Source organism: Copadichromis virginalis, linkage group LG7, assembly GCF_057382275.1.
Source record: "Copadichromis virginalis isolate Kocher_CV1m ecotype Utaka linkage group LG7, C_Virginalis_male_GT1.1, whole genome shotgun sequence".
NCBI lineage: Eukaryota > Metazoa > Chordata > Actinopteri > Cichliformes > Cichlidae > Copadichromis > Copadichromis virginalis.
This window is the reverse complement of record NC_140624.1, coordinates 58,034,495-58,062,032: the sequence shown is the minus strand read 5'-3', so window position 1 is coordinate 58,062,032 and position 27,538 is coordinate 58,034,495. Positions and strand designations below refer to the sequence as shown.

The 27,538-nt window shown below is 39.8% G+C and overlaps 2 protein-coding genes across 2 annotated transcripts; one reads left to right on the top strand and one right to left on the bottom strand.

Annotated features, from left to right (window-relative positions):
• The first annotated feature begins 5,074 nt into the window (after positions 1 to 5,074).
• Positions 5,075 to 6,888, top strand: LOC146706298 (uncharacterized). Its single transcript, XM_085465254.1, has 3 exons — positions 5,075 to 5,156; positions 5,256 to 5,311; positions 6,141 to 6,888. Exons 1-3 carry the CDS (start codon positions 5,077 to 5,079, stop codon positions 6,845 to 6,847), a joined length of 843 nt encoding a protein of 280 aa, XP_085321380.1. The 5' UTR covers positions 5,075 to 5,076; the 3' UTR covers positions 6,848 to 6,888.
• Positions 6,889 to 9,441: 2,553 nt separating this feature from the next.
• On the bottom strand, positions 9,442 to 27,403 carry lonp2 (lon peptidase 2, peroxisomal). Its single transcript, XM_085464446.1, has 17 exons — positions 27,045 to 27,403; positions 25,508 to 25,643; positions 23,867 to 23,980; positions 22,023 to 22,154; positions 21,232 to 21,354; positions 20,986 to 21,146; positions 20,694 to 20,788; positions 19,572 to 19,690; positions 19,307 to 19,446; positions 15,959 to 16,100; positions 15,490 to 15,640; positions 15,067 to 15,193; positions 14,339 to 14,478; positions 11,244 to 11,329; positions 10,713 to 10,920; positions 10,425 to 10,615; positions 9,442 to 10,339 (listed from the first exon to the last, which is right to left on the bottom strand). Exons 1-17 carry the CDS (start codon positions 27,275 to 27,277, stop codon positions 10,109 to 10,111), a joined length of 2,529 nt encoding a protein of 842 aa, XP_085320572.1. The 5' UTR covers positions 27,278 to 27,403; the 3' UTR covers positions 9,442 to 10,108.
• Between the last annotated feature and the right edge of the window lie 135 nt (positions 27,404 to 27,538).

Below are 27,538 nucleotides of genomic sequence, written 5' to 3'. Positions count from 1 at the left end.
TTCCAGGAAGAAGAAAGCAAAGGATGACAAGGCTGAAATTTACACACCTGTGTAATTACGAGCAAAATCAAATTCAGTGAAATGTAATTACATCAATTATTCCCAACGAAACATTTTCATGAACAAATTCAAAAAATACGAGCTTAAAAAAGGAAGCATTTTGATAGTAAATTGAACTACAAAAGTTACTTCTTTTTATTGCTGGAAAATAAAAAGGAGTGCGTCTTTTTTTTAGGAACTAGATGCAGCAATTTATTGACACATATTCAAACATACATAGAAATGCAGCAGCACATAAGGCAAAGGCAGAGTTCGTGCCATTCTGACAAGCCTGAAGTAAAGATTTAGCACAACCGACTTTGATTATTCTTTAACACAGCCTTAACTCTCTTTGGCAGCTCTCTTCTTTAAGTAGGATTCAGGAGTAGTTGTAGGCATCCTGAATGACATTAAAAAGCTGCTGTTCAGCTGCTGTAGATGGTGTTTTGTTTAGTTTGGGTTTTTTTAGGTTTACTACTTCTTTATCTTTTACTTGTCCAGTTTCCTCAAAATATCTAACTACACTGTAAACATCACTGGGTAATAGAGCTTTGTGAATCACTTTGTTGGTGCAAAAATATTGTTTTATGCTGGTCAAACTGTGTTATCATTTGCATATACTCTACATTCAGTTAATGAAATGGAAACAAGCTATGTGTATTTGTGACATGCTGCTAGTAACAAAAAGTAAAGGCATTTAAAAAAAAATGTTGTTATTTGTCAGATAAAGACGGACAAAATGGTGGTAGACGGACAGAAGAAAACGGCCGTAGTGATAGATGTACCGATTCCGAATGACAGCAACATCAGGAAGAAGGAACACGAGAAGCTGGAGAAGTACCAAGATCTCAGAGAAGAGCTCGAGAAGATGTGGAGGGTGAAGGTAACAGTGGTTCCAGTTGTAATCAGAGCACTAGGTGCAGTGATTCCCAAGCTATGTGAGTGGCTCCAACAGATCCCAGGAACACCATCCGAGATCTCTGTCCAGAAGAGCGCAGTCCTAGGAACAGCAGAGATACTGCGCAGGACCCTCAAGCTCCCAGGCCTCTGGCAGAGGACCCGAGCTTGAAGGATAGACCATCCGCAGGGCTGAGAGGAGAATATATGTATGTAATGTGAGGGTTCACTATGTGGTTTGGAATCTCTCTGAACGATTAGAAACAGCAAGATGGAAATTGATAACTTTCTTAGCAGCCTCTTTACTCTCAGCACACAGCAACAACAACCAAACACTTCCTGTGTATAGCCTTCATGAATACTGCACTGGCCACTCAAAGCCAGGAAAACCTATACTCAGATCAATGCAGGGAAAACAACTAGGTAGATTCAGCACATACTTATTACTGCTTTGAACATGCATGTGTAAAAATTCAGATGCGTAAACATGTAAATAGCAAAGCATGTAACCACTGAATGGGTACATAACTAGCTCTTTAACCCATTTAAACACCTCTTTGTGTATAAAATAACATTTAAATTTACACTTTACATTTATATATATACATATGCGAAACCCTTCCTGGATACAAACCATGTTGGAAATGTCTAAATAACACTAAACAGCTTGTGTGCTGTATCTTGCAAATGTAACACATGAACATTTCACAGCAAATGGAAATTGGGCCTTGAAAAGCTCATCAGGGCTGCAACCCCAGTCTACATCTCTATTCTGTGTCTCACTGTACATCTGTATAGTGAAAATAAAGGCATTCTATTATATTCTATGGATCACACAGGGAATCACCTTTTGATTTCTTCATTGTCTTAACAATTTAGAAATTCTGGATGTTGTTCTTTCTTTCTCCAACACACAGGAGGAAGAGCTGAGCAGCCATTTTCCTTGTGAAAAGTCTTCATGCTACCCACCACTTGAGAAAGAATCCAAGTGAATTACGTTAAACAAAACTGGGAGTCTGATTTTGAGTGCCAATATTAAAATGTTTAACTCCTGGTGCACAATTGTTCCGATGTGCACATTTAGTTATAATAGAAACAATCCTGTGTCTGTGCTGCAATACCAAGCTTATCTGGAATAGATAAATCTGCTGCATGTTGGGTCTCCTTGCCCTTGATAATCCACATCTGTTCACATCAAAAGTGAACTTCTACTTCAATACAATTCTAAAAATCACATCTTCAGCAGCCAACTCAACACATATTTTGGGTCCCTCACTCTAGCAAGCGGTGAGCGCAGCGCATGCCGTGTCCGATGTGAAAGGGCCTTGAAGCAGATTTGGCTTGGCTTGAAGAATGTTGGCCACTTTGGAAGGAATTTACCAGACAACTTCCTCCTAAATATTTTGAAGACTGGCTACCTGGCTTTGAATACAAAGCAATCTGAAATAACAACAACAAGAAATTAATATAGAGCATCTACCAGGCTGTTATAAAAACATTCAGCACTACCAACACTAATAATATTTCATTATTAGTATTGGTAAAAAAAACGATAGCTAATTGGCAATTTTCAGTTATAACATCAGATCCTGAAACTAACTTACATTTCTTGCAATTTGCTGTCATGAGGTCCTCATATCTGTGTCGTCTGCAAACTTCACATTCAGAAGTTTGCAGACGACACAGCCATCATGGGGTGTATCTGGGATGATCAGGAAGAGGAGTACAGAAGTCTGGTGAGGAACTTTGTCGCATGGAGTCACACAAACCACCTGCAACTCAACAACTCAAAGACTAAGGAACTGGTTGTGGACTTCGGGAGGTCTAGAGCAGGTTCACTGCCGGTTCAGATAGAGGGGGAGGAGGTGGAGGTGGTCAACAAGTACAAGTACCTCGGGCTGTGGGTGGACAATAAACTGGACTGGTCATGCAACACAGAGTACCTGTATAAAAAAGCCCAAAGCCGACTGTACTTCCTCAGGAGGCTGAGGTCTTTTAACATCTGCAGGAAGCTCCTGAGGATGTTTTACCAGTCGGTGGTTGCTGGAGTACTTTTCTATGCTGTGGTGTGCTGGGGGAGCAGCACAGCAAAGAAGGACTCATCCAGGCTGGAGAAACTGATCAGGAGGGCTAGCTCTGTGGTCGGCATGAAGCTGGACACTCTGGTGACAGTGGCAGAGAAAAGGACATTAAAGAAACTGATGGACATTATGGACAATGCCAGGCATCCTCTGCACACGGCCATAAACAATCAGAAGAGTCTGTTCAGTGACAGGTTGCTTCTCCCAAAGACAAGAACTAACAGACTTAAAAACTCCTTTGTCCCACACGCCATCAGACTGTTTAACTCCTCTCTGGAGGGGAGAGGGAGGGGAAACAGGAGGACAAAGGAGGGAACAACTAAGCTGTAGTGCCTCTTCACCTCACTGTGCAATACCTTTTGTGCAATACTTTTGTAAATAGTCAACAGTGCAATAGACTCAATACTTGAAATGTGCAATTCACTTGTATTTTTATTTTTATTCCTATTTATTCTATTTATCCCCTTCGTATATTTTATTTATATTGTCTCTGTATTTATATATATGTGTGTGTGTATAACTCTGTAACTTCTGTCGGTGCTGTGCTTTTTTGGAAATCGAATTTCCCAGAGGAACCCACCTGAGGGATTAATAAAGTTCTATCTTATCTTATCTTATCTTATCTTATCATCTGTCTTTTCTGAGCTTTGGTAGAGTATTATTGTTGAGTCTGGTCCCAGTGATTATCCTTTAGATGCAGGTGACCATGGTGATAAAGATGAGGCCTCTGAAGACGACACTGCCACTCCAGTAGGTTCCTTCAGGACCAAATAAGTGGAACCTGGCAAACTTAATTTCACAAGTACAAGTAAATCAAAACTATATTTATATGAATAGTAGACAAATAAATTGACTTAGTTACATTCCATCACTGCACTCAAATTGCCCCCTTGTAAAGATAGAAATCCTGTACATAAATCCTATACATGTCTGGGGCCCGGATCTCCTCCAGTCGCTGATGACCTGGGGGGCAGCGTTATGGCTCCCCATACCCACTATTAGACACTTACATGGAGAAATCTTATGAACATAAACGGGCCCACACACACAGGTGTATACACAAGTGTTCAGACAGGTGTACAAACAGGTACTCACACACCATCTTGGTTGGCTGCTGCCTCTAAACATATAATGTATTATTAGCACTGTATGCTGTTCACTCAATATTTATTACTTACTATTACTGATGCTTATGGTTGTTGCTGTGGTTTTCCTACTATGTTGTCTGCTTTTTGCCCTTTTTTTCACTCTCAGCAGGCGATCAAGCAGATTTTCAGTATCTGTTCTCTCTCATTTCCTTTTCTCCTCTGTTTTTCTTCCCGTCTCCTTCTGTTATATCCCAGCCTCTCTTTCTTCCTCTATCCTGTCCCCCAGTCCCATCCATTCTGATTGTAATAACTAAAAATGAAATAATAATAATAATAAAGGTCGAACAAAAAGCCAGACAGGCGATTCCAAAAGAAATAAAAAATTGCCCCCTGCGGACGGACTATTCTTCAAGCTCAGGTCCTCTAACAGAGGCCTGGGAGCTCAAGAGTCCTGCGCAGTATCTTTGCTGTTCCTAGGACTGCACTCTTCTGGACAAAGATCTCGGATGTTGTTCCTGGGATCTGCTGGAGCCACTCGCCTAGCTTGGGAGTCATTGCACCTAGTGCTAAAATTTACATTGGATTTATGAAATTCAGTGCATCATAAATAGACAAAGTAAGTTGAACTTTTCAGATTTTATTTCACTTTTCCTGTGTAAAGTTTGAATCTAGCCAGATTTTTAAACATTTAGTATTCTCTGATTGGTTAACAGGTTACCTGGAATAACAGTTTGTGTCTCCCCAAAAGTTTGAGTGAAGAGCAAAATAAACATGTATGCATAAAAGAAGTGGGGGAGTCGATCTGTTGGGTACCTCAGTTCAACTTCTCATTAAAAAAGCCTGATTGGAAACACCTGCCGGTAGGAAGGACCGATAAAGACAGCAGCATGTCCTAAACACGTAACTCAGATGTACGCTGGTGTTTGGTCGGAGCTGGTGTGTGTGGACCCGTGGAAATGTGAGTGCTTTGCATGCACAGTCCAGCTGGAGGGTTTGTGAGGACAGTGAGTGCAGCTACTGGAGTCATGGTTGCCCGGTTCTTAATTGCAAGGTACAATGTTTAAATGTATTTTCATGATATGCACTTCCTGTACTTGAATGTGAGGCTTTGGTCTGGTTTTATCTTGACTGTATTTGTGCTGCTTGACAGGTTTTTACTGCTTTATGTTTTGAGTGATGTGAACTATTCCTCAGCTCTTCCCAAAGGTGAGCATGTTGAAACCTACTCTAATGATTTTATGAAATGACAACTTTATGTCTTACCTGAGGAGTCCAGTGAAGTCCTGCCTGCATCCAGAATCTGCAGCATCTCTTTAGATAATATTTGAAAGAGGTTTAACAGTATTTACACTGGAACAAAATATGTAGTATGTAATCCAGGCAGTTTTTTTCCTCTCCCCCACTTCAGGTGATAAAGCTGTTGGTCACTAAACAGGTCTACCAGTGTACCTTATCAGGACTTTGCAGCTACTGGGTTAGGGTCGAGATACCTCATGCTCAAATTGGCAGATTTGATTTGGTTAAAGCAGGGTATTTAAATGGCTCACAGCACACTGAGAGGTAAAATGTAACGCTGAGTTTGCATTACTTTAACGTCACAGCCGGGTTTCATTTAGTGGGGGGGGAAACTCTACAGGTTCCATGTATGATGCATTAAGTTAACTTGCAGATGTTTAGATACCAAAATCTCAACTTATGTAATCAGTCATCGTAAGCATGGTGTTTTATCTTTTTACTTTAGTAATTGCTTTGAAAAGACGGAGTTCTTCAGTGTTAAATTTGGAAAAGGAAAATTCAAGCTGGGTAACTGTAGATGGTATAAATGTATATGAATATTATGCTTTCTGTGAGTGGATCACACAAATTAACAGACTTCCTTCCTCCTGTTAAGAGTATAAGAATACAAATGTCTTTGACACTGGCTTAATAAACTCAACACTGAAGTTCTATCTAAACAATACTGACAAACTGTAGATGTGTTCTAAGCTTTACCAACATGATTATAATCTGTACTCATACCCATGTTCTTTCTCAGCCACAAGTTCTGTGCAGCCTAGAACGTGGCAGGGTGGAAGAGGGGAACAAGATGTGTATGGAAATCCTCGCCCTTTCCAATACATGAGGGCTCTGAGGCCGACAGATCCACAGATCTACCCTAATGTGCGTAATCAGGTTCAAGTCGAATCCCCAAGATCATATCAGCAACGCTCTAATATTCCCACCAACAGACCCATGGAAACATCGCTGGTCCAGCCACGAGCACACAGAAACAATCTTGTGGCCAAGCCCAGGAGCTTTGACATAAGCCTGAGGATTCCTTTTGCTCACTCTCATGATCGTGCTAATCCTCCTCGGTACGGACCAAGCGGCCTTACTATTGACAAGAGTTTTAATAATCCCCGCAGAGACCATGCCCATGATCCTTCAAACCTGGGCTACCAGTTCAGCTTATCCATTCCCTTTTCACATGATTCTCCATGCCCTCCAGGTAGCCAGGAACATCACGGTGGATGTCGACACAGGCCTGAGAAAGATGATTTGAGTCGTCAAACAGAGCATTTGCCAGTTCACACAAGGCTGTACCCTGACCAGCATCATGATGAAGGCCGCCTGCAGGAGTTTGCATTTCCGAAGCCAGCTGGAGAAGAACACCCATCAAGGCCACATCATCCTCAAAGATATGCCGACCCTTACAGTGGATACTACAACTTCCAGATGAATCCTACGTGGAATAACTACTAGTGGCATTACCGTGGACCTCATTGGGGTCATGTAAAGCATCCATCTTCTGACCCTTGGCCAAATTTCCATCGGTCAGCTTCAGACTGGCATGGATGGAAGAGATGACCCAAACTCACAGGGCAGAGGTGGGTCATTAGTTTTTAGCTATTACAACATGGCATTTCATGTTGTTAAAATCTGTTCCTCACAAATGTCTCCTCCTTTACAGCTCTACAGTGCAAAAAGGATGATTTCCTGTATTTATCTAAAATAAAGTGAAAGCTCCCCTGTAGTTTCTCTTGTCTTTTGTCAGGTTGTCTGAAAGAACGGCTGAACATTTGGGCTGAGGTTAATTTTCAAGAGCTATTGACCATTCATGTCTGAGTCTTGTCCTCATAAGCAAGAAGCAACAAGTCTATGCCCAAATCTGCTTTTTCTAAATACTTCGGTGATGTGCATTTTGAACCAACTCCAGTCGTCAGTTTCACGAGAGGCATATCAACACCATTATAAGTATTCCAGACTTTACACTGAATCAAATATCCCATCCCGATAGTTTCTTGTATACAAACATTGTAGAACTTCAGTTGAGTGCCTGCCATGAGATTGCTATTAATATTGCTATTCCTTAAAACAGTGCATCATTGTGGCTGAAGTAGCAATAGGACTAATGGTAGGGAAAAGTGGCAGAAGATCTTTTGGAAAGATGTACTTGAGTTTCAGGGGTGATTTATAAAAGCTGGACATCCCAGGTCTGGAAAAGCTGACAACAATGCATCTTTACACAAAACACTAATACCTTCATTATTCAAATATAATTTGTTTTAAAGAAGTTGAAGTGCTCCACACCCACACGGACTGCTAAACCCCAGCAAGCACAAAGGGAATGTGCAGCTGACCAGAAAAATGCTTTAATTCAGCAGCGTATTGGCACAATGATGCATCCTCTAGGTGGACAAGTACTCTCTGTAAGAGCTATTGCATCAAATGTGTTTGGAGGAACTGGTGAGCACAAACTGGTTGGAGTGTAATTTGATGGTGCTCTGTTGTGCAGAGAGTTTCAGGTTTTTCCAAAATTTGAGAGATTCACCTAGAACATCTACAACTCACCAAACACTTTTGTTTAAATAATTGAAGAAAAAAAAAAAAAGGGTTGTGGAACTGTTTTGTGGCAAGGCACACTGACTCCAGTAGTCTCTTTGATACTGCACCGTGCAGCGTGTAATATTTGGCTAATGTGTACTCAAACATGTAGCCCCCAGTACAGTCAACTTATAACTTCAGTGAATAAGTCAGACTTTGCACTGTTTTGTTTTGTGTGATATTTAAATATGATGGCTGTCAAGTTTTTTCAGTAAACCTTCTTATAGTCATAAAGAAATGTTTTTGCAAAATATTTCAAATTGTTCTAACAAATCTGTGCTCAAAGGAGTTCCTCCTGCTCGAGGTGTCTTGCAAGAACACTAGCATATAATGTGCATGCTGCGTTATTGCCATCACATGTATGAGGCATGTATTTACTTTTTGTACTGCACTTTTTCTTACTGTTCTTGCTTCTGTTCCTTTTTGGTACAGATGAGTTAATTCGAAGGTTTCCACATCTCAGCCGACAACTGAAACAAAGCAGCTGACAAAAAGGCATCTGTACCTCCAAAAAGTGATGCAAGAGGCTCCTACCACCAGCAAATGTGTGGGCGTGTCTCACTGTCAGACAAGCTATAAAACTGTGGACTGAATATTTTTTGTTTGCATTATAATTTAAAAAAGAAGAGAATGGAAAGGCATTTAAAAAAAAACAAAAAAACATTTCCCCTCGTGATTACTCTTGAAGGCCACGGCATCCTTAAATATTATTCTTCATCTCTAGTTTTTGTATCTCACCAGGCTGCCAGCAAGCCCATCTCTTGCTGTACAAGATTATAGCTCCTATAAAGCAAATGAGCAGAAATTAATAATGAACTTAGATTAGTTGAGTTTACTAAAGATTCGCATGGAAACCTATTCCCCTAGACCAGTAACTAGGCAGGTGGAATGTGACAAAACAAAGAGGGCAGCACTCAACAAGACTGAAGAAAAGTGCAGCCTCATGAAGACTCTATAGCACCCCTCAGAGGCAGAAACGTTTATTACAATGAATGAGCACTTTTAAACATGCAACTATTCAAGCTGTTACACAGTATTACTGTGTATGACCAAAATACGAGGTTGCATGGAAGAAACTGTATTCTATGGTGTCACCAATGGACTTTGGATGCATGTGTGTGATATTTTCAGACTGCTTAAAAGTCGAACAAATAACTGGACATTAGTGTTTTCCATTTTATGCTTTTCAGTAAAACACGTATTTATGGAATCATGTCCCTCTATGATTTAACCATAACTCACTAAAAAAACAACATCAGAATCAGAAGTCATCTCAGTGAGCTATCAAATTAAAGATATTAGTCAGCTAATCATCTGAATATTCTACTGCACACTTGAATCCTTGAGGCTAAAGCATAAAAAAGCTATACTTTTAAGATGCATCCATATTCAACTGTACAGTTCTAGTTTTTGTCCAACTAAAAGTTCCAAGAGCAGGAAAAACGTAGGCTAAATAATTAAATCGGTAAATGTCACAGTAAATAAAAGAAATCTAAATTTATTTTATGTTTCAATTTGTCAGCCTAGTGGAGGAAATGAAAACAAAACATCTTTACAGTTTTTAATCACAGAATATATTCATCACCATCAGTGCAGCTAAATAAAATTTTATTGTGGATGTGAAAGATCCACTGATAAAAATCCAACTAGAGTGAAATAAAATATGTGATTAAGGAGAACAATTTACATAAACAAACATCAATCAATTTCTTTCCCTTAGCAGCACTCTTCATGCACATTTGGGCTTTTTCAGCGCACAAATTCAACCTGTATAAATCTTTAAGGCATGTATCACTCACTAGTCCCCCTGCTTCGGAAGACATAGCCAGGCTACTAATACAAGGTCAATGTAAATGAAATAAGCAGCTATTCAGTTGAAATGAAAAACAAAGCCCCACTATGATGATATTTAGCAGTTATTTCTGAGCTGGCTGCACAGTGCTATTAGCAAAGAGGAGCTGGGGATTTTGTAAACTGAATTCTCCTGTATCTCAGCTCCATCTTCAACTTCAAGTTAGCTTTGTAATACTGAATAAATCATCTGCAAAAAGACCTTACAGCTCTTCTAAGGATCAAAAAACGGCTTAATTATCCAAGATCACAGATGCCTTACATTGTTAATGTGTTTTGAGCAGTGTGTTACAGTTTGCTGGTGAGCTGAGGGTGTGCACGCGTGCTGCTTACTCCCGGAAACCCTCCATCGAAAGAGGCGTTGAGCACCTCGTCCAGGTTTGTGGCTGTGATAAAGTCGAGGTTGGCTCTGACGTTTGCTGGAAGCTCCTCCAGGTCTTTCTCGTTGCGTTTCGGGAGGATGACGCGCTTCACTCCTGCCCTGTGTGCAGCCAGCACCTTGTCCTTAATCCCGCCCACCTGCAGAGGACGGGCCACACTTGTCTGTCAAAACTAGAGTGGACTAGAGATGATCGTTTTATGTGTGTTTACTACGATAACTTACTGGCAGCACAAGCCCTCTTAACGTGATCTCTCCAGTCATGGCGACGTCTGATCTGACCAGTCGGCCGCTAAACAGTGAAGCCAGGCAGGTGACGATTGTAACACCAGCAGAGGGGCCATCTTTGGTGACGGCTCCAGCGGGGAAGTGGAGGTGGATGTCTGTCCCCTCTAAAGGATCTGAACCCCCCACCACTGTTCAAACACACACACACAGTTGCACAACATAAGTTGTTTTGTATTTCTCTAAAACTACAAAATAGAATATAAACACTGGTGTATCTGGACTCACTGTTTGTGAGCTGGTAGGTTTTAGCATTCGCTCTGAGCCAGCTGATGGCCAAGTGGGCAGATTCTTTCATAACGTCTCCCAGCTGACCCGTGAGAGTGAGCTGACCTTCTCCCTCCATCCGACTGGCCTCCACAAACATGATCTCCCCACCAAGCGGCGTCCAGGCCAGGCCGAGAGCTACACCAGGCAGGGTGAGCCGCTCAGAGACCTGCCAATATGCACACGTGAAAACATCTTTTTCAATCCTCATAAAAGTACATAGAAAACAAGTTCCACATGACCTGGAGAGATGAAGGGAGAAAGGCAAATGACTTTAATCTGACAGGATGAGCAGCAGCTGTATGGAGCTGAGAGATCTGCTCACAGGCTGCCTTTATAGAGTCATGGATTGTGATGGAAACCAATCGCATCGGTTGAGGTCCAGAAAATTCAGGCGGTCAAAAATGTTCATGAGAATAAATTCTGCATGTTTCTGTAATAAACTTGTGGATTATGAACACTGCACATGCTGCTCTTTCTCTCTCTGCTTACCTCCATTTCAAACACTGGAGGCCCCAGGATGTCTTTCAGTGCGATATGATCAATCACTATGGGCAACTCTGGAGGTGCTGCCTTGTCTGAAAACAAACATTACAGCAAAACATTCACTGAAAGCTAAATCAAGGACTGCCGTGTGAATAACTGCATTCAGTTCCTGTCTAGAAACAACAAAAAATCAACAAACATGGTAACACCTGCAACATTCAGGATTCAGAAAAGGGTTTCACAAATTTGTGGATAACATCACATTGGCTACATCCATATTTTTTTGTAGCCTGTGGTTCAGAAAGCTACATGTCAAAGAAACAATATGTGTTGTTTATACCCATGTTCGTGCAGTTAGGTGTTAGGAATATTCTTACTATTTCAAGTGAACGTAAACACACTGCAATCATCAGATCTTAGAGATTGTTTAGTTAAAAAAAAACAACTACATACACCAGGCTTCACAGGGAAAGGGGAAAAAAAATGGCAGTGACATAGCTGCGAATGAGAACGAAAAACCAGCTGTGAACACATATACATAAATCGCACCAACATGACGCAAACATGCACACACGTAAAAGTCAAACAGAAACACAAATATCACAGATGAACATCAAAAACCGCTACCACTTAGAAAATACAAAAAGAATGCATGAGAACATGTATCAATTGTGCGCGTGCACACACACACACACACACACACACACGCACGCACACACACACGCACACACACACACGTGTGGTTACCTGGAAACACAAAGGCCGCATTAAAGAACAGAAAGAAACACTTATGTCACGTTTATCCCATTTTTCTGTCTTTCTCTGTAATTAAACCACTCTACCTAAAACAAAATTTCCGGTCTTCATGTCTGCTACTTAATGATGCAAAAATGAGTTTTGTAGTTCTTTGTTTTTATTTACTCTACTGAGAATCCCGCAGACAAATCAAAAACTGAGTACTGCTGTGTAATATCCAGTGCTTTTGAGTAGGACACTGCACAATAAGGTTTATTTAGGATATTAGCATAAAAATCATAATGTTGTACTTGCGAGCATGCTTCAGATATCTAACACCTGACGTAAAATTTGATTTACAAATGATCATTAGACAAATAAACAACCAATAAGTAATTTGTCACCACGTCAAACATCTGTCTGTTATAACATCACATTATGAACCAACATCCATCAAACTGCTCTGGTCAAGATTTACTCAAAGTTTATTTTTCCCAGGCTCATTTCAGCCCCTTGTGCCCAACACTCGCACTCTGCAACAAAGAACAGAAGCACAAGTGTTTTAACTCAACATTATTAACGGCTGTTACCCGAACTATATTGTGGGAGATATTTCTCCTAACGTATTAGCCAGTTGTTGCTCACGTGCAGTCAGTCTTTGTTACTATGTCTGTAGTTCTTTGTTTAACCACACAGATAAGATCTGTGTCAGTTACTCGCGTCATCTGTGTCGCCAAACTAAGTCACAGGTTGACATGAAATTTATTCTGAACAAGCTCAATCGACTTTTCGAGATGTCCAAATAATATCAGTTAGTTTTACAGTGTACAATACTATGATACCAAGTAAAATATGTTGCTGTTCATTACATATGAGGCCTGTTACATATGTTGTTGTGATTTGGCCCAATATAAATAAAACTAACCTGATTGGATGAGGAAAAAAATTACATTCGATTCTGGATTACAGTAAAAAAAACATTTACTTTACATTATGACTCAAGCAAAAAGGGATCTTGCAGTTCAATAAGACTTTGGAAGCTTGTTTCCCCCAATGGAAAAAAAAAAACATGTTTTGCGATCCATGTGTCAGAATATGGTGTTATTATCTTAAAATGTCAAGATAGTAAGTCAACATTTTAAGGTACCTAACTCAAAACTTTGAGAAAAAACCCTGCAAAATGTAGAAAATAACTTGAAATTTGAGTTGAGTCAAACATTTGAGGTAAAAGCCTGAAATATTCCATTCTGAAGTGCCTTCTTTCACCTGCACAAAATCTCAGAGAGCTGCTAAAACACTAGTCCTTGTTTCTATTTTAGTTATAGGCTGGTTTGTTGTATTTAACAGAGGAAAACCCAACAACCATAATACCCCCTATGAGCAAGCACTTTGGCGACAGGGGGAAGGAAAAACTCCCCTTTAACAGGAGGAAAGCTCCGGCATAACCAGGCTCAGGGAGGGGCAGCCATCTGACGCGACCGGTTGGGGAGCGACATGGAACACAGGTTAAAAGACAGGATTAACACCCTACAATAATACATGCCTCAGAATGCTAAATGTTAGACTTCATGGCAGTACAATTAGAAAAAGGTTGAACAAGTATGGCTTGTTTTTGGAAAAAAACAAACATGTAGCATATCTGCACAAACACTTCATACCAGCTGTCAAGCACAGAATTGGACGGGTGACTGGATTGGATTTGGGTTTGTTCTGCTACCACAGAACCTGAGCACCTGAGCATTGAGTGGACTATGAACTCCTCAGTACACCAAATTTGTTTAGAGTCAAAAGTGAGACCATCTGTCCAACAGCTAAAACTGGGCTCAAATGATGCAACAGGACAATGACCCCAAGCTCTCGAGCAAATTCCACCACAATATGAGAGACTGATGAAGTCATACAGGAAAGAATTACTTTAAGGTACTGCTCCTAAAGGAGGTTCTAAAAGCTACTGAATCACAGGGTGAACTTCATTTTACAGGACCTATGAAAAACTCTTTTTTTACATGGCAGTATGGTCTTCAAATACATAAAAGAAAAACCCTTAAAGCAACAAAGCCTAAACACTCTGGTCAAAAAGGCATTAGCAAAATCTTTTTGTCATAATAAGTAAGTAAATAAATAAATAAATTTATAAAATAAATAAGTCCAGTGATGAGTGTTTCATTTTGCTATTATTACTGAAATAAATCTGTGTTAACTAAGATGCTCTTTTCTGTTGTACTTCATCTTTCAATATTTGTAATGACTCAACATTTGGTATTTAATGCACAAGCTTTGTTAGTGTGTAGCTCTGTGCTGTTCTGCAGCTAAAGCTTCAAATTAAATTCCACAGCCCGACCAAGATGGAAGGTTCAGACCCTCACCTCCATGCTGTTTTGAGTTTTCAGGGGTCAAAGTCTCTGTCTTGGTGAGTGTGTGACCCTCGGCAACCTTGACAGCTACAGCTCGGCAGATCGCCCCGATCTTCCTTTCTAGTGAGCGCACACCTGCTTCTCGGGTGTACCTAAAAGAGGAAGAACAAACAGAAGGACAAATAACAGATGAATAAAACACAGCTGTCACTGAGAGTCACAGTGTGATCAGGTAGGGTTAAAAACTTGGCAACACTCTGACTGTCAGTCATGTACTTGCTCTTTGTTTTGTCCTGTAACTGTAATCACCTGAAAACCTGAGAACCCGTCTCTCTCCTTTTTGAAATGTGTTTTTTTTCTTATTTGTTTGCAAAAGAGATCTACCCAGATCAACCTATATATTTTCTATTTTTTGCACACTAACCAGACTGCCTCTGCATGTCAGAAAGACATGTGAACCTGTGATACGTATTCTACATGTAAGTTTACTTTTATAAAATTATGTCTGTCGAGTCTCTTTTAAATGAAGAAGCTATAACAATCATTCTCACAGATCAACGGTCACTGAACAAATCATCTCTCTCACAATTTCATTGTTGAAAATTCACACGTGTTTCAGTGTGTTTCACCACCAGTATCTGACACTGATGCCGCTGTGTGCTGCCGTTAACATAAAGCTTAAACGGCTATGCAGTCTTACAGTCTTAGGTGACGATGACTGAGTTTGTGTGAGATTGTACCTGCTGATTATGTCCGGTGTGGTGCTCTGAGGTATATGCAGCTGTTGAGGGGTTAACCCATGCTGCTCCAGCTGGTTTGGAATCAGGTGGCGGTGAGCAATCTCCACCTTCTCCTCCTGGGTGTAGCCTGAAACAACAGTAATAAAGAAAAACAACAACAACAACAAAACAGGGAGATCAGATGCTAGATTTCACTCTGGTCTTAAAATGACTCATAATTTCAGATTTGGATTATGTCATGTCCTTTGAGGAACACAGGTGCCCATTTAACAGGAAAATATTTTTTCTTTTAATTGGAAACTTTTTGGACTTCTATAGTGGAGTTCTGGGAACGTATTTTCAATAAAATAGAAACCCTCTTGTTATGATAACCTCTGATAAATCTGCTGAGATATTTCGTCAGAACAAAGTGACTAAACCCACCTGGTACCTCCAGCACCTCCATCCTGTCAAGCAGGGCCGGGGGAATGGTCGCTGTAGTGTTTGCTGTAGCGATGAAGAGCACTTGTGAGAGGTCAAAGGCCACATTCAGGTAATGGTCTGTGAAGCCGTGGTTCTGCTCTGGGTCCAGGACCTTAGCGTGCACACAGAAACCCTTTTATTTTGTGTGTGTGTGTGTTTTTTGTAAACTGTGCAAACTGCAGTAAGTGGGAACTTTGTGGCATCATGGGGCAGGAATACTAATAACACTTGTGTTATTATGAAAATTATTATGTGTTGTAGTGGTTAATTAGGTAGCTATAGCAACCAATTGGTGGATACGGTATGTTGCATGTTTCTACTCGCTACTGACAATTAATCCTTCAAAACATTAAGGTTTTGTTTAGGGAGTAAATAACCAGAGAAGACGTGATACTACATCACACGTAACCTGAGAGAGAAACAGACTGACCTCCAGCAGAGCAGCTGCAGGGTCCCCTTGCAGGCTCTTCCCCAGCTTGTCCACCTCATCCAGAAGGAAGACGGGATTATTGACGCCCACTGTCTTCAAACCATTGATAATGCGGCCGGGCATGCTCCCTACATATGTACGCCTGGAGACATGGCAAAGACACAAAATGATGCTCTACTCTGTGAACTTTTCAGTTTCAAGCAAACCAAAGGCTCACGATATACCCTAGAGATATGCACTGAATTACCAAGCAATAATATCTGAGAAAAAATAAACACAGATGCGACATTCTCTGTAGTGAATAAAGCTAATGCAAGCAAGCTTCAAGTGTTTGCTAGCATGTACTGGCTGAAAGCAGTTTGTGGGCTTCGAAAGTAGGAAATAAAAATGATTTAAATCACATAAGAACATCAGAAATATTTTTAAGTTGAACAAACTGTATAATCAATTGTTTGAAGAGTCTGGTCCTTATTTCTGCTGTTGGTAGGACATGCACATGTTTCTTATTTGGGTGTAAATATGTATGTGAGCCATTGATTTAAAACAACACGACCATCCACGTAACCCGAGATGAACTCTTTTGCCCCATTCGCCTCTCTGCTCGCACAGAGACTCCAGACATGACACCCATAACAGTAACAAGAGGATCTGTGTGATGTGGTGTATGTGCTTGGCCACAATTTGTCTTCCAGTTGGTGACAACCTTTTAACACTTTCTAACAAACACAGATTACCAGTGACCTCTCTTTATTTTACAGAAAAACAAAGCTTATATTTACATAAGGTCATCTACATAAAAGTAAAAGTCCAAGTCAGAAGAAAACAAAACCAACAAATGTGCCGAATACTTTCAGACTACTGTCCGAATCCATTTATGTCCTTTATCCTTCATTTAAATTAAACCCAAGTGGACTTTAAGGGATGCTTGAATGATATCAGCAGGCTTTCCCAAGAAATTTCATTACATCTTAGTACAGGTTTTGGACTTAATAAAATAAAAAAGACACTATTTTACTCTAGCTTTCCCAGTGGGGAGTGTTAAGGAAAAACTTGGGATAAAATACATGATTTTTCATAGTGAGCTTCATTATTTGTGAGTGTGATTTATAAACAGAGATGGGCAGTAACGCGTAATCTGATTACTTTTTTCAGGTAACGAGTAAAGTAAGGGATTACTATTGCAAAAACGGTAATTAGATTACCGTTACTTTCCCGTAGGAACGCTGTGTTACTGCGTTACTAAAACCGTGATTTTTTTTGCGAGAGTGTCTCATGACAGTGACGTAAGCGAGTGCGACATTCGTGATAACAGCTGTGTGCAGATCAACAGTGGATCATATATCGAGTGTGGGAGAGAGTATGAGCGTGCAGCATTTAAAGCGTGGAAGTACTGACCTTACTTTGAGTTTGATTCCATAAAAAGTGACAAAAACATTAGTGTCCGTTGTGCGTGGGAAGAAAACTTCTTTTTACAGCGGAAAAAACCCCTAAACTTCCAAGCAAGCACCGAGTGTGGTACCACGTAATGGGAAACTCACAGAGAAACTCGCGGATTCTTCCACTGACCGCTGCGGCACACCTGCACCAGAGCACACCTCCGCCTACCTACTCCTGCTTTACAGGTGAAAATAGAGCAAAAGGACCGCTGAGTCTTTCATGTTATTTATTTTGTGTGTTTTACTTGCATCTATGTGAAAGACTGAGTGTAAACACACAAAAAAAATATATTTTATGTGCTGGAATGTGTAGAAAATAGGTTTAAATGTTAAACAAATTTCTTCCAGTCAGAGAATGTTGCATATAATTTAATTTTTGCTTGATACATAAATTTAAAAGATTAAAACTAATAAAACAAGTTTTAAAAAGAGACGTTTCCATTTGATTACATTTTGTATGATGGATTGTAGAAAAAGTAGAATTGGGCTGAAAGATCTATCACTTTATCACCTCTTCAGGTTGTAAATCGTGTTTTTAAAAAGTAACTAAGTAACTAAGTAATTAATTACTTTGGAAAATAAGTAATCAGTAAAGTAACGGGATTACTTTTTTGGGGGAGTAATCGGTAATTAGTTACTTATTACTTTTTTCAAGTAACTTGACCAACACTGTTTATATAGCATCAAATGTAATGCCTTATGTTACGCGAGCTTGTGTTTTTGCTCCACCACACGTCCACGGAGCAATTTAAGTCCCAGCATGAAAACAATATACTCAAGCACATTTCTCTAGCCACTTTAAAAGAGTTCTACATAACAAGACTACAGTAATAGAATAGAATAGGATAGATTTTATTGTCACTGTTACAAGAACAATGAAAGGCTGTTTGGCACGAATCCTGCCTAAGAAAAAAGAACAAAGATCTACCTGTTAAATTTTACAATTACATATTGCTTTATATTTATTTATATTGCACTTATTTAGAGTTTCGCTCATGCACACCTTCACAAAGTTCCTAATTCCAAAGATGCAATATCCATTTGTGACTGGTAGGGCCACTGTGAGCCTGCAGTGCAGTCAGTGGACACATTAGTGTCAACAACTGGTGCAAAAGTTTGAATATGACGACGAAAGACAAAGGGAGCATTTACCTGCATTATCTTAGTTTTCAGGGGTGCTCCTTGGTGGAATCATCCAGTAATATATTATTATTTTAGTTCAGGAATTAAAATACTGGCACATTCAGCTGGTGTCCTAAGTCTGGAATTTGTATCTTTACCCTACTTTTAAAAAATTACGCTGCAGGGAAACAGGGATTTAAATAAAAATGCAGACTCTATTCCAAAGAAAGCAACACGCTTTGTGTGGGTGGGTGTGAGTAGACCACGGATCTCAAACTCCAATCTTCAAGGGCCGGTGTCCTGAATAGAACTTGACTGCATGCTGAGGTGGCAATTCAGCCATTTGATTTATGTTACAGCAGCTCATGAGTGAATGAACATGACGCAATAAAAGCACTTTTGTCATTTTTCCAAATATTTACCGGTAAATTTCCTTAAAATTACTTGAATAGGGTTGGGGGTTGCCACTTCAGCATGCAGTCAAGTTCTATAGAGTCTTGCTAATGACCTACTAATTGTATTCAGATGTTTTTGAACAGGGACACATGGAAAAGTTTAAATGAACTAGTCCACAGCCACAATAACAATCAGTGTCCAGACGAACAGAATCAGCTGTTCGTCTGTTAAACCAGTTTTCTCTGGTAAAACGGTTAAAAAACTAGCATATCTCAGGTCTATTATTGTAGTTTGTATTTTTTGGGGGTTGTTGCTATACATGGGCAACCTGAAAACTCACAGTCTACACTGTGGACACGAAACCTTCAGTTGCGTAGCAATCTTATGAGCATACCTGTGTCCTCGGATGTCAGACTGGTCACAGACGCCTCCCAAAGCAATTCGGTGAAATTCTCTGCCCAGAGTTCGGGCAATCGAGCGTCCTACACTCGTCTTACCGACTCCAGGAGGGCCCACAAAACATAAGATGGGGCCCTAAAAACAGCAGATACAGCAGTATGAAACTCAAAGATTAATACATAACAAATGTAAGAAAAGTGCTTTGTGTAACACAAGATTTCATCTTTAAGCATCCGTAGACTGGGATATTAAGGAAGCACCTTGAGTGATGTCTTCAGCTGCCTGACAGCTAAATACTCCAGGACGCGTCTCTTCAGCTTGTTCATGGCGTAGTGATCGTTGTCCAATAGGGTACGTGCAGCTCGGATGTCCAGGCAGTCTAGAAGGTTTAAGTGTTTTAGGTGAGTTAAATGGACAGGCTCTTATATAGCACTTTTCTACTCTGAGCACTCAAACCGCTTCATACAACTAATTCATTCACCCAATCACACAAGCACTTTTTCTAAACTGTTAAGTGCTCACTATCTAACATTCATACACATTCATTCACACTCCGATGGATGAATCGGAGAGCAACATGGGGTTAGTATCTTGCCCAAGGATATTTGGCATGCAGACTGGAGGAGCCTGGGATAGAACCACCAACCTTCCGGTTAGTAGCTGACCTGCTCTAGTAGCAATTTGAATGTGAGACCAAAGAAACATACACAGACATCAAAAACCAGGTAGACAATTTGCCCCACAGTGGTTTGGCAAATTTTAGAGGTCCATCAATCAGATGTCAGAGAGCAGCGCATACTTTGGTTGTGACCTCTGACACTGCTGCTAAATGAACCCTTACCCTTAACATTTGGAGTCATTACTTATATTTGGTTACATGTTTACGCCTGCAATCAGCAGGGACAAACCAGAACAGTTCTTGTGAAATTCAAGCATTATTATGTATGCTGGGACGCTGTGTAGCGCCATTTAATTTGGCCTGATTCAGTCCACCCAACTAACTGTATGCGCAAAGTGGCTGGTTATGAATAGCCAATAACACTTCAATGAGTTACCAATACAACTCCAAGCTTTCAAATAATTGGTGTCCAGGATATGTTGACCTTAAAAATGTAGCTTAAAGAGTGCGAATCAAAACCCAAAGAGACTGAGAATGTTTATTTCATTTTGATTATTGTTTAAGAACGCATTAAAAAGATGACAGCCTTAATCAACGCAGTAGATGCTTTGACCTGGAAAGCAGACAGCTGCATATCAAAGCCTTCTCAATGTCAAAGTCTGTAAAGTTTTTACTGTCACTACTACGGCTCAGTGAAATCTACCAAACCCAAAGAGTTTAACTGAGCTGACGTCCATTAAAAGTTGTCTGCAGATTAATTTACCTTTGGTGCTTTTGCTCCATGGCAACTCCACCATCAGGTCCAAGTAGTTTCTGGTCAGGGCATACTCAGGCATTGACTGAGGCATCTTCTTCAATCTGACAGATTGAAGAGGAACATGAACAATCTAACTGAAGCATTTAAGGCTAATTACAGTACTGGATCATGTTTACACAGACACCAAACAGAGCCAGATCTAAACATGGTCTAAACAAGTAAAAGCAGCAGCATTATTTGTGTTTGTGAAGTATGCACAAATACACTTTATATTGTGTATATGTTGTATGAAATTTACCTTTTGAGTTCTTTCAGGCAAATTTTGAGGGCAGCTTCAGGCATGTTCGCCCCATGAACCTTCCTCTCCAAGGCTGCTGTGTCATCACCATCATCATCTTCATCCTCCTCATCCAGATTGAACTGTCGACCTGGGAACACTGTACCTTTCCGCACCAACACCTAAACAGAGGGGAATCCCAAATGTGAGCACGAGATTTGGAATGTAAATCACAGTGTGAACATACAAGGACTGCACATCTGTTACCCTCTTCTCATTATCAGGACTCGTCTTCCTGGTTTTCTGCAGCAGTTTTAGTCCCTCTATCTGTCTGGTCAGCATGGGCAGGGCCTTCTTAAAGCGCTCTTCCAAACTCAATGCATCCAGGACCTTCACAGCACATGGAAAACAACACATTTTATTTATTGTGAAGATTTATTGTTGAGGGGAAAAAAAGTCAAAAATCACATCAATGTGTGCTTTCATGCTAAAAAATAAAGCACTAAATCCTTAAATGGCAGAATAAGTGGAAAGTTCCTGTATTGCTTCAAAACCCCAACAAATAGTGACCTCTCTCTTTCTCCTCTAAGTATACTGTCAAATATTGTGGATATCAAGGACGTAGAACAGAAGGAAGAAGAGGAAAGAAAGGTAGAGGAAGAAAAAGAAAAGTAAGAAAATGTAAAAAGTGGAACAGTAGGAAGAAGTAGGAGGAGGAGTAAGAAGAAGAAGAAGAAGAAGACTAGAAGGAAAGAAGAAGGGGAGGAGGAAGAAGAAGAGTCCGCTTCCCTTTTACGTCCCAAGTAGTTGCCATATCAAAAGGATCACCATATTTCAGGATGTAGGATGCCCTTCCTGCAGTAAACCTAGGATTTACTGCAGGAGGGGCCACAAGTAGTTTGGGCTAAAATGGGTATTTGGCAAAAGCAGAGCAACTGAAGTTAGAACACTTGCAGAAACTGTTTGCATCAAGATTAAAACCTTTTTGATTTCTAAAAAATGAATAAAAACATGTTGGCTCTTCTAAAGCTTTGATTGTGTATACAGTTTGAATTCACCTGGAGTTTCTCCTTGTTTGAGGTGCGGATCATCGAGGCAACAACGTCAGGTAGAGTTTCCCTCGGCAGACTGTCCAAGAGGCGCCTGAACTTGGCCACGACTGGAACAGACATGTCTAACATACCTAACAACTACACACACACACACACACACACACACACACACACACACACACACACACACACACACACACACACACACACACACACACACACACACGTAAATGTGTAAACAAAAACAAAAAAACACAATAAATCAAGTCCAACTGCATGTGTATGTTTTCATCTTCAGTCTGATCCATCACATCATGCTGCAGCACGGCACAGTTTACTTCTATATTACATTTTTAAAAAGTTGCCTGTTTCTTATTATTCTCAAAAATGTTCATATTTCACAGTTTGGTAAGTTTTGAAAATAATTGACAACAAGCTCTTACATAAACTGCCAATGCAAACATTGAGATGAAGTTTTTATAAGTAAAGGGCATACAGTGGCAGCTGCAATCTGCAGATCGCTTCATTGTAAAATGACACGCACAAACTTAGTTTGTACATAGATTTGTACATCCCACTCTGCTGGTTGGATGTGCAAACAGGGTTTAGGTGGAAAGGAAGTCAGGAGGAAACCCAACTTCCGACCTCAGTACAGAAGTCAGGATCTGATATATTCAAAGCAACATCTAGATGAAACAGCTGCTTTATGAGTTATTGTTGTGGATAGATGACACTTAAACTGAGCTGTATGGCCAAAGTTAATACTTGAGAGGAAAAAAAGTAGTTTGTGGTGAAAAAAACAAAAAAACAACTAGCAAATATTTAAATATGACAGTAGAACTATATTAGGCTGTTTGGCAGCCAAAGCAGAGAAAAGATTCTAACCAGAAAATAACTGACAAGCTGTGGAGACAGCACACGCTGTGCGTGCACAGCAGCCTAAAAAATAATTCAGAATGACATGAGCTGTTCTACAAAATCATCTGCCAGATGAAAATAAATAAATAAATACATTTTTAAAAATCGAATAGTTGACTGGGTATCAACAATTAGTGTTTATTTAGCCATTTCATAATCTAAATAAAACTTTTTAAAACGTGCATTATAATTTAAGGGACTATTTTCAAATAACAATATAAATTTACTGAAGACGTGGCATTCCCTGTTTTTCCCCTCAAAAGTAATTTTTGTAAAAAAAAACAAAACAAAAAGCACATTCTGCTAAATTTAACAACACTTTCGCCAGCAGGGGGCAGCATTTTACCAGTAGGTGTTTTAAAAATGTTTTCCACTGCTTTTTCAATTCTGATGATTCTTTTTAACTATACCTCAATTTTCCACAAATCTAAACACGAATGTTCACAGTTTAGAGTATTTTAATGCAAAGTGGTATTTCATTAAAATACAGCCTGGCCCCAATCCAACTTCAGTTAATATTTCTTCAAGACAACACATGTTAAAGTCGTTTCAGTTGTTGTGTCTAATTTTTTTGCCTAAATTATATATATTTTTGAATATACAAACACATCATAGATTTTGCAGGCTGTGAAAAATCAAGAAATGTTTTAGTCCACATATAAAGTAATTTGCTGAATGCAAGTCTCTTTGTAGGCAACAGCTCTTGTGTGTATGTAACACTTTAGTGTATATTAAAGAACCCTCACATGTCCGTCAGTCATCACTCTTCAAGTCTGCACCGCCCTTTTGGCATTTTTTTCCTCCTTACAAAGGCATTTTTGTTTTTAACTTAATCAGTTTTTCAAGACATGAATTTTTTTACGACCTCTCTCTCTTAAATTCTTAAACACACACACACACACACACGCGCACACACACACACACACACACACCTGTACAGCAGCCTGGTAGAACTTCTCCGACAGCTCCCCCAGCTCTCCATCATCTGTTGCGGTGGCATCTCTTTGTGGGGTCGTATACCGCTCCAACTGATCTAACTGCTTCACCTGTCATTTTTTTTTTTTTAAATAAAAAGTGAGTCACATTGTGAGGCCACACATACTTGTGTATTGTGCATTTCTAATATGCTAAAACATGTTTCATTACTTTATTTAATGATGAAATGGTGTTATAAAAGTCATACACTAGATGATCTTGTTTAAATGCTGATAAAAGAACTTTTAATTCACACCGGGTAATAAAAATGTATTCTCACTATCACTCAATTTAATCCCATCTTAATAACTAGACAGTGGAGGTCAGTGATTACGCCGCAGTACAAGTGATGCGTTGGTTTTAGAAAAGTGAGCACTCCTACTCTGAATGGGCCAGCTGCACATGTGCTGGAAACCCCAAAACGGCCCCTGAAAGAGATACTACACAACGATCAGTGTCCACCCACATCTGCACAATTTGACTTTTAAATGATTTACAGAAAATCAAACGTGTAGTAATTCATGGAGGGAAACTGCCAAGACTTTCCGAATAAGGAATCCATCTTTCTATAGATGTAGATCTACGGAGCACGTATGAAATGCATCAGGCATCCTAAGCTGACTTGAAAGTTGTTGAATAGGAACAACTGTGTGTCTGTAGCTTCCCATGTGCACAAGGAGTTATAATCTCAGCCTTAGGCATGTCTGGCTGACTTGCCAACAAACTTTATTTCTGCAGCTTATAACTTCTGTTGAACCTCTTGCTGGACTTGGCAAGTAGTGGAATCAGGTGACCTTTAACTTCTCAGACTGATTTTTTGTTGGGTTTTTTTAGGGGATTTATAATGTTCAGCTATTGCTCCTTTTTCTCACTAATGCTACTTCTATTACTTGTGGGTTTGCATGATTTACAGTTCAGAAAATTCAATATTACACTTGACCTTGGTGCAGTCCTCCACTTTACTGCTTGAATCAAACCAATTTAAATCTAGTTTCCCCCTTTTTTAGTCAGATTTCTTCTGATGCGCTGGACCTTGGAAAAAGAAGGCTTGAGCAGCAGATGAGTGGGGCTTCTGTGCTGCCAGCTAGAGCTATGTGCCTGAGATTAGCATATTAAGGACCAAGCCATCTATTATTGGCATGATGTAAAGCTGAGAGTAGAAAACCAAATCAGAAGCAAAATGTTTGCAGCAGTCTGTGCAGAAATCTGAGCTTTTGGCTCACAGGGATCACTTGTACAGTATGGGAACCCCATTACCTGAAACTTTTGTCATGTTTACTATAAGCATAAAAAACATTAACAGTGTGTTTACAAAGAATATTGCTGTACAACAACAGGAAATAGCAAAACATTTCTTATTATCTACCCTCAGGCAACTAGTAAATACAGTGTTGCAGGAAAGAATACTTCTTACATTGACTAAATCAGAGTACATCATCAGTATGTAGTGATACTACTGCTTCGTTACAGGTACAAAACAGAACACTTATGATGACCACTGTCGCTCATTAAATAGACAGCACATCCAGAAACTTAGGTTTATCTTACAAAAAAAAATTGCTCCAATATTTTAACATCAAATCAAACCGACAGCTTACCTCTGCCAGGACAAAGGGTCGCTCTTTTAACAGACTCGATACACTGAATCGGCACAGTCCAGTGATGAGGAGGGTATAGTGAGGTTTGGGCCAGTTACTACCCACTACCTGCACTGCAATCCCTGCTGTACCAATTCTACACAGACACACACAGAGAGAGAAAGAGAGTGTGTGACAGATGAGGTGGCCATTGAAAAGCAGTTCACTGAAAGGTTGCATTCTGCAGTACAACAAACTGTTCTGATTTTAAATGCTTGCAAAGCCTCAGTATTCACACCTCTGATCGTGTTGGAGCCTTTCACAGTGTCATTTAAGCTTCATATAAGCAGCAAGTGTGCTGTAGTGTGTGGAAAATCAACCATCTGAGTTTCATTCAAACCCTGTTACATTTTAAGTATAAGCGCCAAACATTTACATGAGCAAGTGCAAGTATTTCCTGTCCTTCACTGCAGATGATTATAAGGATTTATTCATTCCATCTCAAATCAATGTGGTCTTTCTGCTCAACTATCTCAGATTTTCCTAAAAAAAAAGCTCTTAATTTTTGAAAAAAAAAACAAAAAAAAAAACCAGTGATTTTTGTTGTTGTTAAGATATTAGTAGTTTTCAAGATACATTTTCTTGAAAAATGGTCTGGTTTTTTTTGCACTTGGAAATAATGAGGGTGCATTACAGCATGAATATATCTCAGAAAATATTAAAGATAAAAGCCTTTAATTCAGTTATAATTATTACCTCAGTTATAATCAGAGCCTCACCTGGAAATGGCAGAATTGTGTTTCATTTGGATTAACTTACCCACTGATATCTTCTAGTATTTCAAGTATTTCTTCTACAGGTTTCATTTTGCAGTGTCACATATTTTTTTAGTGCATCTTTAAATATGGAACTTTATACAATTGCTTGATTTATTTTTCACATTTAAACTAGTCATATATATTTTAAAAAAGCCTTAAATCATTCATTCAATCATTCAATCAAAATCGTACATTTTTTTTAGGGAAATCTGAGAAAATGTTCGACAATTTTTATGATTTAAGATAGCATGACCACCTTCCTCACAGATTAACTCAGTGTCGGACAAACCATCTTTTTCCTGGTAACCAATCTAGAGACGGGAACACGCTGTTTGGTAACCTACTGATCTGGAGTCCACTGATTAAAGGCTAAAGTCCGCTTCTCTGTGCTTGCCCGGCCGTTTCCGACTTCATGGCTACAGTAAAAGTGGAGATGTTTCTAGAACAAATAATAGTTTAAAAAAGGGGGGTAGGTAAAGTACATGCTCAAATATGCATTGAGTTTCGATTTACCCAATATTCAGTACATTTCCCCTGACGATGACACACACTACAGACGTCTAAACACATAAAATACTCCTGTGTACTGGAAATATATTTGATCTTCTTCCTTATCCTGCAGAGATGTTGTGACCTGTTACGTTTATGACAACTTGAAGGGGACCCATCAGCTGTATGTCACACCTCCACACAACAACCGTGTAAACCCACAGAAAGCTACACAGCTACAAGTTCATTACTTGTGCAACGTGGGGAGGTCGTCGGTGTCGTGCTCCGGGTCTCTGGTGTTAGGAATCACCCCTATGATGGTGCTTTTCAGCGAAGTCCCCTTCAGCAGCCGCTCTCGGACAAGGTGCATGTTCCGTGGGGAGTCCACGCTGAACCTGACCGTGGAGCCCGGGAGAAGAACTCCTTCGTGGGTCAGCAGCAACGGGAGACGGCTCGGTATCTGAATTGCACCGCCGGAGACCATTGTCCAGTTTTTGTTTTTTAAATGTCGGTGCCCAGTGACTGTTTTATAACACAACTTCAGTAAACACCTACTTGTTTTGCTGTTAAGTAGGCCAGCCGAGATCAAACACAAGACTTCCGGGTAGAACTTTCAAAATAAACCTCTCATTGATGCCCTGATGAGGACATTTAATTTCTATTGCAAAAAAGAGAACTCGTATTCGAAGCAATTTAAAAACTACAACGCAACTGGGAGTTTTTATACTCATTTTCAAACTATTTT

Coding starts and splice junctions, on each gene's coding strand:
- LOC146706298 (XM_085465254.1), top strand. CDS start 5,077: ATGCACAGTCCAGCTGGAGGGTTTGTGAGGACAGTGAGTGCAGCTACT. Junction 5,157..5,255: donor GCCCGGTTCTTAATTGCAAG/GTACAATGTTTA, acceptor GCTGCTTGACAG/GTTTTTACTGCTTTATGTTT. Junction 5,312..6,140: donor TTCCTCAGCTCTTCCCAAAG/GTGAGCATGTTG, acceptor GTTCTTTCTCAG/CCACAAGTTCTGTGCAGCCT.
- lonp2 (XM_085464446.1), bottom strand. CDS start 27,277: ATGGTCTCCGGCGGTGCAATTCAGATACCGAGCCGTCTCCCGTTGCTG. Junction 20,789..20,985: donor TGCCTGAAAGAACTCAAAAG/GTAAATTTCATA, acceptor TCAATCTGTCAG/ATTGAAGAAGATGCCTCAGT. Junction 19,447..19,571: donor AGCTGAAGACATCACTCAAG/GTGCTTCCTTAA, acceptor TGCTGTTTTTAG/GGCCCCATCTTATGTTTTGT.